General features: G+C 38.9%; 1 protein-coding gene across 3 annotated transcripts; it reads left to right on the top strand.

Moving 5' to 3' along the window:
* Nucleotides 1-1813: 1813 nt before the first annotated feature.
* mtmr10 (myotubularin related protein 10) lies at nt 1814-17213 on the top strand. 3 transcript variants are annotated; one of them, XM_037095736.1, is made up of 17 exons: nt 1814-1940; nt 2107-2388; nt 3502-3562; nt 6028-6164; nt 6677-6749; nt 7912-8054; nt 10123-10216; nt 10352-10499; nt 11081-11168; nt 11326-11414; nt 11651-11781; nt 11916-11985; nt 12373-12443; nt 12670-12842; nt 12927-13097; nt 13395-13577; nt 14064-17213. In XM_037095736.1, the coding sequence occupies exons 2-17, from the start codon at nt 2332-2334 to the stop codon at nt 14676-14678; spliced, it is 2304 nt and encodes a 767-aa protein (XP_036951631.1). In that variant the 5' UTR covers nt 1814-1940; nt 2107-2331; the 3' UTR covers nt 14679-17213. The 3 variants fall into 3 exon arrangements, with proteins under 3 accessions (XP_036951631.1, XP_036951630.1, XP_036951632.1); XM_037095735.1 differs by having other exon boundaries at nt 1815-2388; XM_037095737.1 differs by having other exon boundaries at nt 1817-2388; nt 14067-17213.
* The last annotated feature ends 2550 nt before the right edge of the window (nt 17214-19763 follow it).

Here is a 19763-nt window from a genome sequence, read left to right as displayed (position 1 = left end):
TTTTAGGATTCAAATGTTTTCAGTGCATCAGATTAGATCCTAGGTAGAATTTTGACAGAAATATAAATTATACTAATTTCTGAGTTGTATTGAATTCATTTTATGTAGACATAGACATCTTTTCAAATGCAAAAATTTGAGCTTGAGTATGTTAGCAAGGACATAAGCTTGCATGCTACAGTGCTACCTCGTCTGCTACCTCTGTGCAACACTAACCTCATGTCCCTTCAGAACTGTCATTCCATTCCCCATTGGTCCACCAGTCATTCCGCTTCTGTCCATTACCTGTCCTTGTCTGCACACCTAACTACCTCATCAAACCCCAGTATGCCAACCACTTACTCCTCTACCAGGTCATCTCACTGCCTTTAGGTTGCAGTCTGTAAACCTGCCCTTAACTCTCACAGAGACTATTTTACCTTACTATTTTAGACTGTTTGTCATTACTTTTATCCCCTGCAACTGCTTTTGGTCATCTTCCTGGATGTGTATTCTTACTGTGCAGATAAAAACAGAAGGGGAAAAAAATAATATGCTGGAAAGTTGTTGTGTATGGTTTATGTACAGTACGCTGTAAAAAAAAAAAAAAAAAAGCTGTACAATATGAGAATGACATCTTTACTGAGGGGTTGAAAATGTATGGCAAATGTCTGGAAAATCCTCTAACAAACATGATGAATATGTCCCAGAAAACAGAATGTCATTAGTGAACTGGGGTCAGCTGAAGATAGCTGAACTGAATACATTTCTGTGCAAAATAAATATATTTATAAAGTTTTATAGGCTAATGACGTACTGATGCTTGTGAGCATTTGACTGTGTTTTCTGAATCATTTTATTCAAGGATGAAGCAGCATTTAGATTGGTGTCTCATGGGAGTCTTATTCTTTTTAGTTAGATAGATAGATACGATTTATATTCCTGAATAATACACTTTTCCTGTAGCCAGCAAGCCCAAATCTCTTTTAGCCATGAGGCTACAGTAATTGACAAACAGTGCCATCTAGTGCATAGAATCTATTCAGTTACATTTCTGGTGGAAGTTCAACATAAAACATAGTGTTTTGCATGTTAAGTTGACATTTTTGGCTTTTGCATCAGCTTGAAGTGAAGACAGTTTTGTTGTAGAAACTCTGGTGTACTTTGTTTATCACCTTGCTTTATTTTGTTTTAATTTGGGTATGTGAAAAATATTTGTAACAAAGCTGAGTATATGCACTGAATTCATTAAACACGGACCTACAGATATGTCATATGTAATGTTATAATGTAAGCTTTTTGACTGTGGTGTGTCCTTGATTTGTTGTTGCTCATGTGTAAATATGGTTTGGGCTGGCCCAGTCCTTCTGTTTGTGACTAGTCAAGATGTGACTTCAGTGTTGTGGGTCGTGTTTAACTCATGAATTGTAGTTTTATCTGGACAGTCTGTCAGATTAAATACATAGCGACATTAACCACATAATTCTAGTGTGTCTGCGTTTGATTTGTGAAATAAAGTTCATATTTTAAAAATACAAAAAAAACAAAACAACACACACGCCCTTAAGGCTTTCTAACACGCCCGAAATCCTCAACTTCTAATGCCTCATGGGAGTTGTAGTCCACGGGGGTGCTTAACTTAATGTATGCCAAAAAAATATTCGTTGTTTTATATTTGAAACGATGGGGTTAACAATATTCCTTATGGCGCACGGTGTTAGATATCTCTTCGTGTTAGACAAATGGCATATAAGTGTTTTGTTTCAGCTTTTCAGAAAGTTTGACGAAAGAAAGTCTCGGTAGAAAAAAGAAAAACAGGTCAACAGCAGAGCCCGGAAGTAGGGCGGGACCTCGGCGCTTTATAAACATGGCCGTTAAGTCCTTTACAGCATCGGGTCCTGCGTTTGGCTGAATTTGTTAGACTTTCAGGAAGTCACCGAGGGTAACTAATGCCGTAACAGGTGGGAAGAAAATGTAGACGCACAACGGACGCCACTAAATTAGTTTAATCGTCTCATGTCTACGCGGGGACGGCGTTCACAAACTTCATGTAGTACTTTACGCTAGCTAGCTAGCCAAGTTAACGCCGACGTTTCAACGATAACTTCTGTCAACTTTTTCCTCCAGCTAGCGTAATCTGCTATTTGACTGCTTATCGACATGGAGGAGTGCCGTCGCTGGCCCAGGCTGTCTCGATGAATGTTTTACATGGACGTGTCGGGTTTACTCAGCTAAGGGCTCACCAAAACTTTCCTCCAGGCTCCTTTCTGGGTTGTTTTTTTCCACTGGCAGCAGCCGAGGGTTTGTCAGGCGCCCGTTTATGAACATCACGGAGAGGTGCGGACATAAACAATGTTTTCTGTCAAACCCATGAAACCAACCTTCAAGTGTTACCTTCCACCTGTACAGGTATGTGTAACTGCAGAGCTCACTTTGCACGTCAAATCATTTATTGAAGTGACTTAAGTCTGAAGTTGTCGTGACTGGGGTGTTGCGGAAGGAACGTTTTTATAAGAGATGGGCCGAAAAGGAGATGCCATCTGTTTGATTTGGAGAATTGAAACCGCTATGGTGCGTCTGATTCCATTTTGAAAGAACAGTATCCTCTGTGAGTGTATGGACTCGTATTTGTCTTGTCTTGCTTACAGGTGCATGCACTTCTCCAGACAGACAGTCGTTTGCGTACAAAGCCACTGTTTAAACAGTCAAGGTCGAGAGTGATGGGTGGGAAGTGTTTTGTGTTTGGATAACATTTTCTCTTTGGTGTTTTTTGAAATGTGAGTCTAGTTTCAAATTATCATCATATTTTCATGGACATGCTTTGGTCTTGGAAGTCACCTATAGATTGTAAACTGTGAATTAAAGTAAACCTCATCACTTACATGTGAGTCCAGGGACATTCTGTGAAATGAGGATTGATCCAACTTTGCTGTGATGGCACATTTATGATTCATATAACCCAGATTCCTTCACTTCCACCCCACATCAGCACTTTAACCTCATAGTCATTCATTCACTTGAAATTACTGTGCTGGAGCTGAGCCAACTATGAAAAACACATGACTGTCCAACTGCTTATGGGTTGTCACTGTATCTTCTGCAACTGTGAGCAGTATTTGGGCATCCAGTATTAATAGCATTAGTTGACTGCTGTGTATCTTTGGTACCTTCTAGTTTCGTGTATAGCGTGCACCAGGCTTATCACCGCCTACCACATGTGTTTATGCAGCACTAATTCAACAAAACAAATTATGACAGCTGTCAGGAACATGGTCAACGATAGAATCTAAGGCATGCTGTTCATTTCCAAGCCCTATTGTGAGTCCTCCCCGTTTTATTATCAGCTCTACTCTTGGACTTATTTTCTATTTTGTTGCCTTCTTCCCTATACAAGGCCTTTTTGAGTGGTCTCTCTCTAGCCCCCCCCACCACCTTTTACTGACATTATTGCAGTTATTCATAAACCATATGACAAGCAAGTGTTTAACTAACTCTAATGTGGCTTATGCTTTTTTTTTCTAGACTGATGTGAAGAAGACTATTGAACCACCCATTAAAAAGTTGGAGCCTAAGCTACTTCAAGGTACATTTATCTTTGTGTTATCCCTTAAAACAGATAGCACAGAAAGACATTAACTGAACAAGACCTGTCTATTAGATCAAAAGCAGATCACAGATTCTTTGCCAATTTACATTTTATTTAGAGCTTACGCAAATAATCAGACAAAAGACTGTATTTGCCTTGTGTCAGTACTATAGCCATCCCCTGTGCAAAGAGGGGATTTAGATAAGTAAGCAGAAGGAAAAAAAAACTTGTAATTTGTCAATAACTAAAAAGGTCTTGTTACTCGGCACTGAGGCATTTGATTGTCAGCCTCAGCGCTGGGCTGTGAGAGGTTTGCATAAAGCTTCTGAAATAGAGAATAGAGTTTGTTACTTCCTTTTGTTCGATTTGCATCACTGTCAGTCAGTGTTGCATTTCTTTAAAATGCTCTGTGGTTTAAAGTCTCTAAAGTTAGACACAATTTTAGATGAAGCTTACAAACTAGATGATACATCATCATATTTCACAGCTGCCAGAGTTTAATCAGACTGGTTGAACAAGCATTTCAGCCCAAGCAAATATGCCCTCATCCTTATCCAATACAAATCTTTTGTTGCCCTTTATCTTTGCTTATTTCCCATGTTCAGATTTCCCAAGCTGTCAAGATTTCTCCTTACACGGTAGTAGCCTGTTGTCCATTTAAATGCATCAGGATTATATTTGTTGTCAAGATGAAAGTAGTGAAAACACCACAGTTTGACATTATGCAGTGCCACCATACCATATTTTTAGATAAGCAATATACTGTAAATTCCAAGATGTAAAAAAAGGATCTTGCTTCTCCTTCTGGGCTTCTGCAGCAGTTTAAAAAATTACAAAAGCAGGAACATTCTCTGTAAAATGTAATAATCTCATTCTTGTTCGGTGTTTGACAACATCAAATTAGGGCTACTATGCAGTTACTTTGTTTAGATATGTTTAACTCACAGCAAAGACTTAGAAAAATTGGAAATCTGTAGTAGCCTCTCAAACATCAATGTATTTGTCGATCAGACTCATCCTAATTTAAACTTCTAGAGTGCAGGTTCTATACTGATGATGCAAGTGCAACCTTTAATGAGGATTTATTTAAATCATCCCTGCCAACAATATTGCACGAGCAGCAATTCAGTGCCTCTGCAGCTTTCAGTCACCTGGTTTTCTCTGTACCTCTCATCCACAGTAAGTTAGGTTGGATTGTAAATATGGCATTCTTAATAAATTTCTGTTTCTCTTAAGTTGCTCCTGTCAAGACTTGTGTTCCCATCATGATGCCATAGTCAGAAACTATCCTTTAATTCAACGATTTATTCTGGGTCAGGTCTGAGCAGCTGACATGGGAGCTCATGGGAGTGGCTCAACACACCCTTTGCATAGTGTTGCATAACATGTGTTTTGTTGTAAACATACAGTGATGTCCTCTATAAAAGCAAGAGAGAGTTCTTAAGCCTTAATTTGAATGTAGTTGACAATTTAACATCTGTTTACGGTTTCTGTAGAGACACTTTAGCCAAACTTTATTTGCTGCACTTAACTGTGTTTTATTCAAGCCAAGGCTGACACAAGTAATGAAACTGATTTCTTGCTTAACAGCTGGGGGGAAAAAAAATTCCATACATTTCCAGGCAGCACTGCCACTTGCTCCTTTTCCATCTTTGTTTTTGGAGCCGATCAGACAAACCAGTTACATGAACAGCTGACTGTACATTTGCTGCGTGCTGCTCTGAGTCAGTCCTTTGATGTGACTGTCTGTTGGACTCCACCCTCTACACTGCTGCCCCAGTTATCATCTTTTAAAAATCCCTCGGGGAACTTAATATAGCCACATTCTTGTCTAACCATTAATCGTTATGTGATCATGTTAAGAGGCAAGGGTCTTGTTACTTTTAAAGATAGTATATAAAAAACTGCCTCGTCAGCCTAAAGCCAAATTATAATCTATAATATATAATGTGACTTGCATGTGGCAGAACTGAGGGGGTTATAGGCTTGAAATAATTTGTTTTGCACGGGGAAGTTGGGCTGAAAATACAAAAGTTCAATAGATTTTGATTGCAAAGCAGATTGCAAGTAGGTTTGTAAATTGGAGGTACTTTGACATTACAAGTTTCTTTTTCTGAAGATAGTAGATATTTTGAAATACACAGTAGTGATTGGATACCAGTAAAATGTCATTAATTTCATAAAAAGCTTTATAATAGCCAAAATAATAACATAATATTACTGTTTATTACTGTCTAGTTTGAGTCTGAGAAATTGAGTAAGGGATTGCACACACCAATTTATAACCTGGTTACATGAGGCCTTTACATTTAATGCAGAAATTCAAGTGCTGATATCAAAGTTAAACCAATTAATCTTTATTTACTTAACACTGTATTTGTAATCTTTTCTCTCTGTATTCTTTTTTTAACCATAGCTTTCACACTTGCATGTTTTTTGTTTTCTCACTTGTTTGTCACCAGGGGAGATAGTTGTAAATGAGGTTAACTTCGTGAGGAAATGCATCAGCGCTGAAAGTAGCCAAGATGATCTTTGGGGCAAGTTGATATGCACCAACTTTAAGGTCTCCTTCATCCCCCAAGATGCCCCAACAAAACAGGTATTTGTGTTGACCGACTTGGTCAAAGTTAAACTGTGCTGTTTGTTATATTTAGCCTTTCCAAGTAGCAGTCAAAAATAGTGCTGATGTTTTAATGTTCTGATGTCTGATCATTAATATAATACAGTTGTCTCCCATGGCTCCAGTTAGGGCTTGTGAGCTACATTAGCAAGCACACAAGCATACCCCTGAATAGCTTAAACACTTCCATTTGCACAGCATTGTTTATATTTGCAGTGCATCTGGCAAGGAGGAAGGAAAACTTGTGTACTTTCCTGCTCTACATTGTCAGTGATATCGCACAAGAAGTGAGAGAACATACGTCATTTCCAGTTGTGGGGCAGACTGTTGCCATAATAACAAAATGGAACTTGATCATTGCTCAGTCCGAGAGGATCAACTTCATCTACCCACCAATGTTTGAGACAGTGTTTTGGTGATAATATGATGTCTACAGGATACAGGTTGTCAGCCTTTTTCTTTTTTTTTTTTTCATTTTGCCTTTATCACAGAAATCCAAGCTGTCCCACCTCCTGCTGGGAGAGCATGACATTCCTCTCACCTGTCTGGAGCAAGTAGTAACGGGTAAGTCTGGTGGCAACATTTGTAACATAACATTGGTGGCTTTTTTAGCCCTTTTCTTGGAAAGTATTCTGCTGATGTGTTATTTTGGTACTGGCATTTATCTCCTGACTTCTACACGGTTATATCTTATTACCAGAGCCCAAATGACCTCCAAATTAACTGTTAACGAAACTATTAATTTTGTTGTGATATTAAACAAATAAAATGGCTGATGTAAGCATTTTCTTTAGTGTATTTGGCAGACCTCTTTTGCAATCAAATTTTCCCTGATTTTAAAATTCAATAAACTCTATCAGCAGATACCAATGATCTGTACCCAGTCATTTTGAAAGAGTGAATTACAGTCAGAATTGAAATTCAATGTGCCTCTCATTAATCTTTGACAGCTTGGCTGACTTGTCTCGTTTGTTGTTCTCTCCCAGTCAGCAATCTGATAACAAGTGATGTCACAGCTAAAGCTGTGATTAGTGGCTGTGCAGCCCGGCTGGGATTAGCCTTGTTTATATATCTCATGGCTGTCGATTGCTGACACTGCGAGGGCAACTGCCCAGAGCAGTGTTTGCCGTGTTACAGTGATGGCGTATGAGGCTTTGTTTTACCCAGCTTGTTTTTGACCTGTTTGAACTGGGCTACTAATGACAACATTAAAATTATTGGTTTTGTAAAAATATAGGAGCATCAAGAGCAGGTCCTATAGCGGCATAATATCAATAACATCATATATCAGTATGTCTTGATTGTACTGATAAGTGATATTTTGGATATGACCACTTGTGCCTTAACACTGTCTATTACATGGCATGCAAGGCCCCATTTAAAACAGGAAATAAAATGTGATCTCTAATCGAATATGTTTACATGAATGTCATAGGTTGGTGCTCTGCATATATCCCGTGTTCCTACAACCTTCATCCAAACATTTTGTATCAGTTGTCCAAAACTCTCAGGCAGTGTGAAATTGCAACCAGATTTTTTTATTCTTAAAACAACAAAAGACATTAAATCAGCCTTGACAGAAATATTTGTTGAGTATTTTTCAATTGACAGTTATCTCTGGTGTCTAAATAATGCTTTAAATTGTGTTCTTACATCACTACCATTAAACACTGGCATCCAAATTAGCTGAATTATTCTTGTCATATTTTGTGTTTGTTCCTCTCAGTAAATGATACAAAGGGGAAGAAGAAAGTATTGGGGTCAAATCAAAAGCTGAAGTTCAACCCAACCGAGCTTATTCTCTACTGCAAAGACCTGCGCATCATAAGGTTCTGCTTTGACGAAGCTGGGCCTGAGAGTGCCAAAAAGGTGAGTGGTACTCCATTTACCTATTTTGTTTTATATCCACCAATAGTAGGAATTTTATCTTTTTAAAGATATCTGTCAGTGCTTCTCAGATTCTTACAGTTTTAAGGATAATAAAGCCACCATGTCTAGATTGAAAATGTCCCCTTTCTGACTTTGGCGCCCTCTATGACAGCATAAAAACTGCATATTGCTGCCCGAGTGCTTGGATCAATCTGACCTGTAGACAGCATTTTCATCACAACTGGCCAATTTCATAATTTTTTAAAAAATGTATTGGCCTTAACTTTCTTTTTGCCATACCTCCTGATGAGTAATTGCTCAGTATTCCCCTTTTCTCAGTTTCCCTTGTCCATTTCACTGTTATTTGTTGCTGACTAAAATTTTCCTTTCCTGACAGCGTGCACGCACACATTTGCACACACACTCTGTTATGACCCCCTTCCACACCGACAAGGATATTTATGTCATCCAACCTTTGATGTCCTGCTCTTCCTCTCTTCCTCTGAATAGAAATGACTAACCTTTTAAACAGCATTTTCAGTGTGGCCATTAGCCATTAGCAGACATTGGGAACAATGCTTATTCAAGACGAAGGAAACTGAGAATGATCCTGATTGTAGGAGCAACTGGCAGCGTGACTGTGACTCATCTCCTGCACAGAGAGTTCGGATGGACAGATGTTTTATTATTCAGATTAGAGCTCAGCTGAGGGACCTGTAACTCAAGGGGAATGCCAGTGTATATATTGAAATTACGTCTTGATATTTGGTAGATTTCCAGAATCAGAATCAGTCTTCCCTCCGGTGGAAGGAAGTTGCACACAAGGGAATTTAAAGGAAGTCCTTATAATACAGATATAGTGGCCAGGCATGTGCTGCCTAGCAGTTTGCTTTGACTGATTTTACCACAACTTTTCTTTTGAAAAATTGCAACTAGAAGGTCAATAACTCAAACCAGGAAGTTGTCACCTGGGAAAGAAACTGCCAGAGTCTGGGAACCCTGTTACTCTTTCAGAGGTTAATGCAGCCAAGTGTAACAAAATGTGTTGCACTCTCACGTTCTCTAACCATGGGTGTTGTGTTAAAAACATAGTGGGATCTGGAGCTGCAGAAGTCCTAGACATAAATGTGTATTTGTGAATTATGTGTACAAACGTCTTCAGGAGCTCTTGGCTTCCTGCAGCCTTACTACACGACCTACAAGAGTTAGGCAGCTGTATATCTCTTTACAGCGTGCCAGTGAAACGTACATGAATGTGAATATACGCAGTTGCATGTCTGATCTCTTCCCATGGCATCTGGGAGCAATTTTTGCGTAGGTTTTGGAGGACTTGGGAGCTGCACAGCACATACCTGCAGCACATTTGTCTGACAGCAGTTTTACAGTATAGCACGTCATTTAACACTCTCATGGCCAGTGTTGCAAGTCCCCTATTTAATGTGTTTCAAAAAAGCAGTATTCACCTTATTTTGCATACTCTGTTGGGCACAACAGAATATGGAAGGTTATTTATGTATAGAGCACTGAAATAGAAATGAGTCTGCCCTCCCTCACTCCTTTTTTTGAGTGTATTTATGGACACCATGTATGTAATTACAGTTTGAACCCAAAACAGGACTCAGTCCTTTTTTTTCTTTGTGACATATGGGATTAAGCCAGCCTATAATATCTTATTTTGCCATAGGAAATTACAGAGTTGGGAGCAGCCATGTACGCACACACACACACACACACACACACACACACACACACACACTTTTTCTGTGTCCTCTGGTGTTATTCGCAGCTTTACTACTGAATGGACTGCTTTGTGTGACTTCAGTGGAGCAACAGAGAGATTCTGTAGTGTAAACGCAGAGCAGGGGGCTGTCAGTTAAACATTTGCCTTCCCAGGTTTCGCTTGTTCTTCTGTTTGTATGGTTACAGAACATACCTCAGAGTTCACATTAGCACTCTTGGTGAACCTCAGTTTGGAATCCGCCATGATAATGTTTAATTTATCCGACTTGACAACTGTGTTTTCATTGTACTGTATGTCCCATTGAAGTACTTTGTCCTTCTATTTTAGGTTTGCCTTGCTATTGCCCACTATTCCCATCCAGCTGATCTTCAACTGCTGTTTGGTTTTGAGTATCAAGGGAGGCGTTACCATGAATTTAAGGGTATGGATACAGATTTTATTGCTGCTAAAATACGTGACATGTTTTGGAAAATGTTGCCCTCTCCTACTTAATCCTCATTAAATTATTCCAAATTTGACTAACTGTTTTAATTTCAATGTTTATCTGTGTTCCCAGGTGAGCAAGTCAACGGTTCCAGCCCCCGAGGAGGATTACAAACCCCCATCTTTGACCGTCCTTCAGACTGGGATCGCGAGATCAAGAGAACGGGGGCATCAGAGTGGAGGGTGTGCTCCATCAATGAAGGCTATGCCATCTCACAAAGGTTTTCAGCTCAAGTTGTAAATATTTGGCAGCATATGATGGCCAGCGTAGGCAGAGCGCGTCTGTAGCTCCTTCAGTTGTTACGGATACTCTAGATGTTACCCTTGACTCATACTAAGTATGTTTTGGCAAGACGGTGTGTTTACACTGTAAGCTTTTTTACTTCATGACTGACTTTAGGAAAAAACCTTGTGAATGTCTCTAACATGCAAGGCTATTTTGTACAATGTATGCTATTCATCTGGGTTAAGCAGTGACATCATGGTGGGTTTCAAAGTGAGGATTGTACAGTGTTTTATGTGGAATCTAAGAAAAGACTGGAAATTACATAATAGTGGCTGTATAAATCCCATGAAGCTAAAACAATAGTTATAGTACACCATAAATCAGTTTTTCCCTAATTGAAGAAAAACCCTCACAGCTTAAGATACAAACCAGATGGACAGGGTTTGGGCATGGGCATGGGTTTAAAGAATATAGCCTAAATGTATCTTTTTTTCGCTTTAGGATGTCACGTTCTTTTTCAGTGATGTATTTTGTGATTCCTGTGTAACACCACTCTTCTCTCACTCTTCTTGTTAGTCTCCCAGAGTACGTTGTGGTCCCTGTTTCTTTGGCAGATCAGGATCTTAAGAAATACTCTACTTTCTTTACTGATCAGCGCATCCCTGTGAGTATTTCGTGCTCTGGTATTTCCATTAAATGTGGAAGAAACACTTTTTGTTTGTCCCTTTCCCTTACATATTATTAGAACTGTATTATTAGTTTATTGTTGTAATAAGCATTATCAGCAGATTCCAAGGTGATTGATCTGTTTTTCCTCATAGCTCTGGTGTTGGAATCACCCAAATGGAAGCGCTCTTGTGCGCATGACCAGCATCAGTGATCCATTACAGCAGAAGAAGATTGATCAGAGGTACAGCCAAGTCCTCAGCTTCATTCAGATTCAAAACATGTATTAAATGTGTTGATCTACTCTATCTTTCACACTGAAATTCAATAGCAGCAAACAGACATTCAACTGTAACAGTGAAAAAAGAAAGTGTTGAACTTCTCTTATCAGCTATAATGATCTGAATATACAAATGTTGTGCTACAGCTGTTTAAAGGTGTCTCGAACCCATTCATCTATGTCTGTCTTGTGTTGTGCAGGATCTTCACTGCCATCACCAAAAGCCACCCGCACCGCAGTGAAGTCATCAAGTCAGATCTAGACAAGTGTCTGCCGACCATCTTAGACATCCAGTGTGCCTTTGTTAAAATCAGGCAGATCTGTGTCATAGGTGAGCCTCATTGCAACTTTGAGCACTAACAGTAAATACCCACAGTAGTATTCAACCTCTGTGTGAAGTATATCTCAATGCATGTGCTTGTTTATTGGAGGGCAAGTGTTTGACTGTGTCTTGATTGTGACCAGATCCTTTTGAGGAGTCTGAGGAGAGGTGGCTCACTTCGATTGAAAACTCACGCTGGCTGGAGTATGTCAGGTATATAAACAACCTGACACTGCATGATACCTCTAATAAACTACCAGTGCTGTGAAAGTTTACAGTCAAAATCAAAAGGTTTCACCATGTTTGTGTTAACCTCATAGTTCCATTTGGAAAGTATAACATCCCTGCATGAACATGACCCCAACAAATCTTGCATCATCTTTTTTGAACAGTAGTTCAGAAGTGTTTGTAGTGAAAACTGGTCAGTAACTGGTCCACAAGCACAGAAAGGACAAAAGGGGAAATGATTGCATTGGTATCTTACCAAGATGTTTTTGTTACTTACTGGTTACTTAAAAATGTATTACTACATATATTATTATTACATATATTACTACATGTTTTTCAAAGTCAGTTCACAGTTTCTGTTTGTGATTTAAGGGCTTTCCTGAAACAATCAGCTGAGATAGTGTACCTTCTGGATGGAAAGAATGCTTCAGTCATTCTTCAAGGTAAGACTCACTGTTTGTCTTTATCAGTCTTTAGTTCCCATTTTAATTAGTCCATCATTTTTTATGTTAATAGTTAAAGGTTTAATTTATTAGTCATTTTGTCATCATTTGAATATGGTGGTCAAATTAAAATCATTACCATATTCTCACCATCCGAGTGACCTTGAAAATGCTTTGCTTACAAGCTTGTTATTGAAGAATTTGGGTTATTTTCCTGCCTCTACAGAGGAAGAAGACCGAGACCTCTGCTGTGTCGTGTCCTCCTTGGTGCAGCTCATGCTGGACCCTCATTATCGCAGCGTCATCGGCTTTCAGGGTTTGGTGCAGAAGGAGTGGGTGATGGCTGGCCATCGCTTCTTGGACAGATGCAACCACTTGAAGAAGAATGACAAAGTGGAGGTATTTGTCTGACAGCAAATAACCCAGTATTAGTTAGAATTGATCTGTCAAAGCCATTATTCCTCTTCTCTTCTTTTGTTCTAGTCCCCTCTGTTCATACTCTTCCTGGACTGCGTGTGGCAGATGATGAACCAATACCCAGCAGCGTTCGAGTTCACAGAAGCCTATCTGACAGTACTGAGTGATAGCATGTGGATCCCATTATTCAGTACTTTCCTCTTCAATTCTCCCAAACAGCGAGCTCAGCACTTGATGGTGAGGAAAACATTCAATCTTACCACCCGGTGTACCAGCACAACACAACATAAAAGTAACCTCATCTGCTGCTTTCTCACAAGTTAAATGTTAGATATGTGATCTATCAGAATGTGTTCACTCTGTGAAGCTGTGTGTTTGTTTCATTGGTCCAAGAGGGTGGTTAACAAAGCAACATGTTTTTGTGGTATCATTTCATGTCACAGACTATAATTTGTGTGTGTGCGCACGCGCGCGCGTGATGTTTTCTGTGACATACTATGTACAGAGCATGAATATGTTTTGTTTACTTTACAGGACTTTGCCAAGAATAAAGCCATCCCTCAAGGAGAAGACCAGGTTGTGTTTTTCCCTCCTGTCTGGAACTGGTCACAGCAGTTCTCCACCAAAGACCAAACCCTCTTTAACAACCCCATGTATGTAGGCAAAGGAGCTGCCTGTGTTCAGAATGGGGAAGTGAAAAGCTTCAGACGCACAAAGGTACACAAGACACAGAGACAGAGCTTTACAAATTTATCCAAGTAAAAAGAGAGAAAACACAAACACTTTCAACCTTCAAAAGAAGAAAGGAGTTTGAGATTGTGCTTTCCTTCCCTGCCTATAATATTCAAAATAAGTCAGTTAAGTCTTCTGCTCTCTTAAAATCATATCATTTCAAATACATTTTTCTAAAAGTCACTTACTTTTCCAATGGAGTAAATTTTAGTAGGTTCAATCCATCAAGTCAGCAGGTGGTCTATTGGTGTAATTAATTTATGGGCAGCTTGTTTTTGTGTCATCAGCAATTTTAGAAAGGGCAAAGAAAATAAATCATTGCTTTTTGCTTCCCCTGAACTTGTAGGATTAGGACTGTGAGAACTTGATAACAGTTAGAATTGCCCCTTAGTTCAGCTCAGCTGCAGGCTCTGTCAGAGAGTTGTTTATCATGTTTAGTGAAAAAAATCTAACCCTGTGTCCTTCCTCCAGCAGAAAAACTACAGTTCCACCTTGCGAGGAACGCCTTCGTCTATGCGTAATGGACTGAGGGGTGGAGAGGAAACGTTGCCCAGGCGTGGCTCTCTGGTGTCAGAGCTGAAGCCTGATTTCTCAGTAGTGAAAGATGAAAGCCCATCAGAGCGCTTCTTCAGGGACTGGTTCTCTCGACCTGCTGACCAGCAGGGCGTCCTGCTTCCCTTGCTCATCCCTTCACATGTGGCCCTCTGGAAACTCTTCTTTCTACGCTGGGTTCCCGAGGCCTGCATTCACAAAGGAGGCCCCGTCACCGCCTACCACAAGCTCTCCCAACTGGTCGATGAGATCGAGATATTACAGATCCATCTCAGGCGGTACAAGGGACCCAGTCCAGGCAGCAGTCCACTCCCCAGCCCAAGTGGGCCCCCTTCAGACCAGAGAAAGATGTATTTTAAGGCCAGTTCCCCGAATGACCCCCCTACACCTCCAGAATACCTTACCTCCTCCTTTCCCTTCACCCCAGTGGGAAACCTGTGCCGCCGCGGTATCCATGGGACTCCAATTAGCAAATTTCTGAACGGGGCGAGGATCTGGCTCTCTACAGAGACTCTAGCTAATGACACTGTCTGAGGTCGTGGGGCCACAGTTCTGAGCTCAGCACAGGCTTGTGTAACAATTAATCATCTTATTTTCTATTACCTCTTTCTAAAATACTAAGAAGGAACATGAGAAACAGGAGAATTAAATTCTGATTATAATTATTTATAAACTAGAATTTGCACCGTTGTTGCTGCATTGAAATCTGAGGTCATTTTAAAGGAAAGTGTCATCAACACGCCGGAATCATTTTTGTCCATGACAGTTGAGGAATTCAGATTATCTGAAGAACATCCGCCTTACTGGCCAGTGAGTTGTTACTGTGAGGTCTCCTCTTACTGTGAAAGATCATCATACTAATTTTATAATAGATGTATTTTCTTATTTACTAGAGCTTAGGTCTTTCTCAAGATTTTGTGAAGCTAACTGCTTATTCTGCTGAGCATACTGTACGGCACACACAAACGTTATTTTAATATTGAGTTGAGATGAGGTTGAGAGCTCCTTCTCCAAGATTTACCTGTGAGTCGCACACATTTTAAAGCAATAACTGAATAATAACTGAAAGTTCACCAAGAATGTGTGAATCAGTGTTCTTAGTTTGTCTGTCCTTTTTGTTAAATTAATTCTCATTGGTCAGTAAGAGGTCCTCGCTGCAATAGCGTTGACAGTTTTAACCAAATAGGAATGCTTGAAATGTAAGAAAAAAAGGCTTTTTCTTTTGCAGCAGCAACAATGCTTTTCACTGAACACTTATTTCCAAGAATTAAATTTGTGTGTAACTTCCAGGAAATGTCATTGAAGATATAATATTAATTTGCCTAGTTTGTATTTCAGAAAGAGGAACAGAAAATACCACTGCTAACACGCGTTTTACGATGTGGTAAAGACAAAGAGGATCAGGCCTGGTATGAATGTAATTAGGCGTTGTTGTTTTGCTTTTCTTTTCTTTTTTTTTTTGTTTGCACAGACATGATGCTGTTTGCTCCAAATGCCCATATTTTGATGGTTGTGTTGGGATTTCACTGTAAGTAGCAAATGGTGTGATTTCAGGGTCTTACTTTGTAGATTAACAGTATTTTTGAAGCAGAGAAAACGACCTTTATTTCTAGTCTCGCAAAGCAGGTGGTAATTAGAGAGAGAAGTTGAGTGTGGGGGACTTCAACCTGTGGTAGATATTTCCTGTTCTCTTTAGAAGGGGGTTTTATTAACTTTTATAGAGGCCTTCTGGTAAGGCTCTGAGGAGAAACTATTCAGATGGACTGTATCTGACTGGGTAAACATTGGAAAGCAAAGGGACGGACAAGGGCTTTGACTCAAACCAGTCTCCAGTCTAGAAGGTAGTGAACTGGATTTCAAGCGGTGAAGTTAGTAATCTCAAGAACCTGACAGTGACAGGTCGATGACGAGTGGCACAGTTTCAAGGCAGCATAGGAGGGAAACAACAGAAGTAATCTCATCTCATCATCTGGTTGGCAAGTGTCGTAAGTACACCACAAGTGTCGTAGACAAAGATGATAAAAGACTGTCGTGCACACAGGCTGGTCAAACACATACAACATCACACAGCTGTTAAACATACTGTATGTAGCTATAACAATATTTACATTTGTATTAACCTTTGTTCATGTTTTGGCCACATAATAATACTCTGCAGATGAATACTATGTTAGAAAACATGCAGTGAACTACTTTCTGTGGGGGTAGTGAAAGTGAGATAGGACCATAAAGATTTTTTTTATGATGCAATCAGGGACATTTCCAGCAAACAACTTTCAGATCACTGCAAAGATTTTGACACTTGGATGTCTTTTAAAAGTGCCCACTGCTAAGAGGTTCACTTACCAACTGAACTAGGGACTGGTTTGATACACATCAGGAGAAATGGATCAGTCGTCCAGTGCCTCTTTAGGACTGATGAGAAATTAGCACTGTGTAATAGTGTCTTAAAATAACAGTAGAGCATTTTTTTTTTTTTTTTTTTATAGAAATCATTTTAAATATAAGACCACTGGACAGACAAAATAAGTCCTATTATACAGGCGCATTGATCCTTAGATGCTAGATTGAACAGTTTCCAGCAGATAAACTCGTGATTCTTTGGCAATAACTAGTTCAGGTGTTTTTTGATATAGATGTGTATAGTGTGAGTGCAGAACCTGCTCTCCCAAATGCTATTAATTGCACATTTTACTCAATATATAGGATAGTTTGTTCTAAGGTGGTTGTTGAATATGATTTTGGCAAATATTATAAATACTGTATATGCTTGAAATCTTCCAATTAATATTTTTGATTAATGGTACTAAATAGCTTTTATCCTTGATGTAGTCTTTATATTTTCTGGAGAGATATTTATATGCTGTGTTTTTCCACTAATTCACAGTGTTGCACTCTGCTGTAATTGCATGATGATCGTGCCGCCACTGTGGCACAGTTTGATATTGATTAGCAGCAGATGTATTTATTCACTTATGCAAATGTTCTCTAAGCGGGATGCGATTGATACTGTCCATCCCCTGTGCCTTTTTTTTTTTTTTTTTTGGGAAGATTTACCATTTTTGTAACTACAATCTAAATCTGTTGACTTATTTTTAGTTTTCTAAAACTGTTGATTTATGAATTCTGTAAATCTAGTTAAAGTCAGAGGTACTGCACTGAAGCTGTTTTTTTTTCCTAACAGAAAATAAGGCTCAAATGTGTACCAGTAACCAATCATTACATTATTTTTCAAAGGAATTTGCTCTCTGGCTTTTATTTCCTCTGGGTTTCACTCATGAAAACAAATCCATACAAGAATTTGCTTCCTTGTACCAAGTGACAGTTATACTCACTAATCATGATATATGAATCCTGTAAACCAAGAGTTTGTCCTGGTTGAGAGTATCATGAAGTGAACAAATGAAAGTGGGGTATAAAAAGTAAGAGGTGGGTTTGTGGTGGATCATTTTCAGTAGTGCCACTTAACACTTCACTTATTTATATAGCAGCTAAAGTTAATTTAGTTGAATTAAGTTTAACAGTTTAACAAATCGAACAGTTGGAATAGAAACTTACAAGCAATATAATAAAGTTCCTAATGACACAATTGCTTTTGACGGTGTTTCACTTTCTTTAAAAAAATCTATGTGGTCATTAAACTTCTGAGAGGATGACACACATTGGCATCTTTGTGACTGACATGAATTCCTTTCTCAGTTTTTCTTTTTTTTAATTTTTAATGTGGACATTCACATTAGATGTACTAAAAACAAAGCTATCCCTCAATGTATAGAGTTTAGGTTGCTCTGAGAACTATAACTAATACCTTAAATCTGTCTGACAAAATACAGTGTGCCAGAATTTACATATTATTCAATTGCACACGACTGAGACTTATTTGGGAAAATTAAATGGAGCAGTGACACCACTATAGTATAGGAGCAAAATAACCAGAGGTTCAATCCAGGGAGTAGTCAGAGCTCAGCTGGATTTTAAAAGTTATTATAAGTTATGCTGATATTGCATATTCAGTTTGTTATTAATTGTGTAAAAGTGCAGAGTAACTACTTAATAATTTACTGATCTAAATCAGCATGTGCTCTACACAACGCTAAATTGTCATCATGACACCAGGTTATGTGGACCCGTTTTTTTTTTTGCAGCTTATGAAATAGTTATAAATTCTGACAACATGTCACAAAGGATTAAAAACAGACTAACAAAAAACAGTGTGTCCTGCTTGTGCTGGTACATAGTTGTGTGAACAGTCTGAAATGTTTGTCAGTAATTAAATGTTTTACATAACCAAGCAATTACATGCAGGAATAACAATTTGCTTACTTGGATAAACATTGGTGCAGGGGTTGGGTTGTCTTAAGGCTAATGAGTAGTTTAATTTTACACTCATCAAAAAAACATTCAAAAAACCTGAAAAGAAAGTAAAAATGCTCATACACAGAACAAACTACATAAATGTGTAAATGGCTGGTTAAAAAGACCTCAAGAGCAATATAATGTAAAGGTTATTCTCATTTTCTCTATATTCTGAGAAGGGAACGTTACAGAGGGTGATTGCAACCTTTAGTTCCATATTTTTGGAAAAACAGACATTTGTTGGGGAAGAAATATGATTTGGACAATATGTCTCTAAACAATAAGAGGGAGGACCAGGATACTCCCAGCGCCTGTACAAGACATGTATAATGACCAGTTGTTTGGAGACATACTGTCCTTGGAGAATCATATTTCTTCCCCAACAACGCTTACATTATGATAATACTTTAAGATGATCCAGTACAATCCAGTCTGACTTTGAAGGCAACCCCTTTTTTCTGTTGTCGATGCAGAGTTACTAATAGATAAATGGATAATAAGATTACCAAGTGTAATGGAAGAGCAACGTCACTGGCAAGATAAGAAAAACCCACCACATCCGCTGTTTTGATTTCACATCAGTTTGTCTTTTGCATACAACACACCACTGCACATTGTATGTGAGGGAGACGTCGCTGCACACGAGATGTACACATTCTGACGGGGCAAAGCAGTGAATGCACAAGAGTAGGACCCTGCAAATGGGCTGCAGTCATTGTTTATATCATTATTACACATGTTCTTTTCCCATCATGACATGTGAAACTACTGCTGTGAAAAGGGTATGTTGCTCTTCTGCAAAGAGGCCACAGAGGACTTGAGCTGACCTTTTTTTCCCCAGGTGTTATCAGTTACTGCATTAACACCTGTATTTATTTATTGTTTTTATCCTTCTAATCTGAGGCGTTTTGTGGCGAATGTGTCAAAGCTTGATCACCAACCAGTAAACTTCCTAGTGCTCCAGACCGTCACAGCCCCCAGAGGGCTTAATTACTTGCAAATTTTGCACCGCTCAAGTACAAGAAGAATTTAGGTTGCAGACATAATTGTTTTAGTTTGTTGTTGACACTTAAAGTGCATGTTACCATAGAGAAAGGGGAAACTACCATATCTACGTTTACCTCAGCCAGGGTTTGCTGTGCCAGTGGTATCTACAGTAGATAAATCTATAGTTCTCTAAATTCACACTAACAACAAATTCATCTGATGTAATGATGAACCAGAATCTTTAACACATTAATTTTACTTTGTTATATACTTGAT

Source organism: Acanthopagrus latus, chromosome 4, assembly GCF_904848185.1.
Source record: "Acanthopagrus latus isolate v.2019 chromosome 4, fAcaLat1.1, whole genome shotgun sequence".
NCBI lineage: Eukaryota > Metazoa > Chordata > Actinopteri > Spariformes > Sparidae > Acanthopagrus > Acanthopagrus latus.
This window is presented reverse-complemented; position numbering and strand designations above follow the sequence as displayed.

What these genes read in the sequence shown, in the direction of transcription:
- mtmr10 (XM_037095736.1), top strand. Translation starts at nt 2,332, where the DNA reads ATGTTTTCTGTCAAACCCATGAAACCAACCTTCAAGTGTTACCTTCCA. An exon ending in GTTACCTTCCACCTGTACAG is followed by an intron (nt 2,389 to 3,501) that starts GTATGTGTAACT and finishes TTTTTTTTCTAG; the next exon opens with ACTGATGTGAAGAAGACTAT. An exon ending in AAGATGCCCCAACAAAACAG is followed by an intron (nt 6,165 to 6,676) that starts GTATTTGTGTTG and finishes CCTTTATCACAG; the next exon opens with AAATCCAAGCTGTCCCACCT.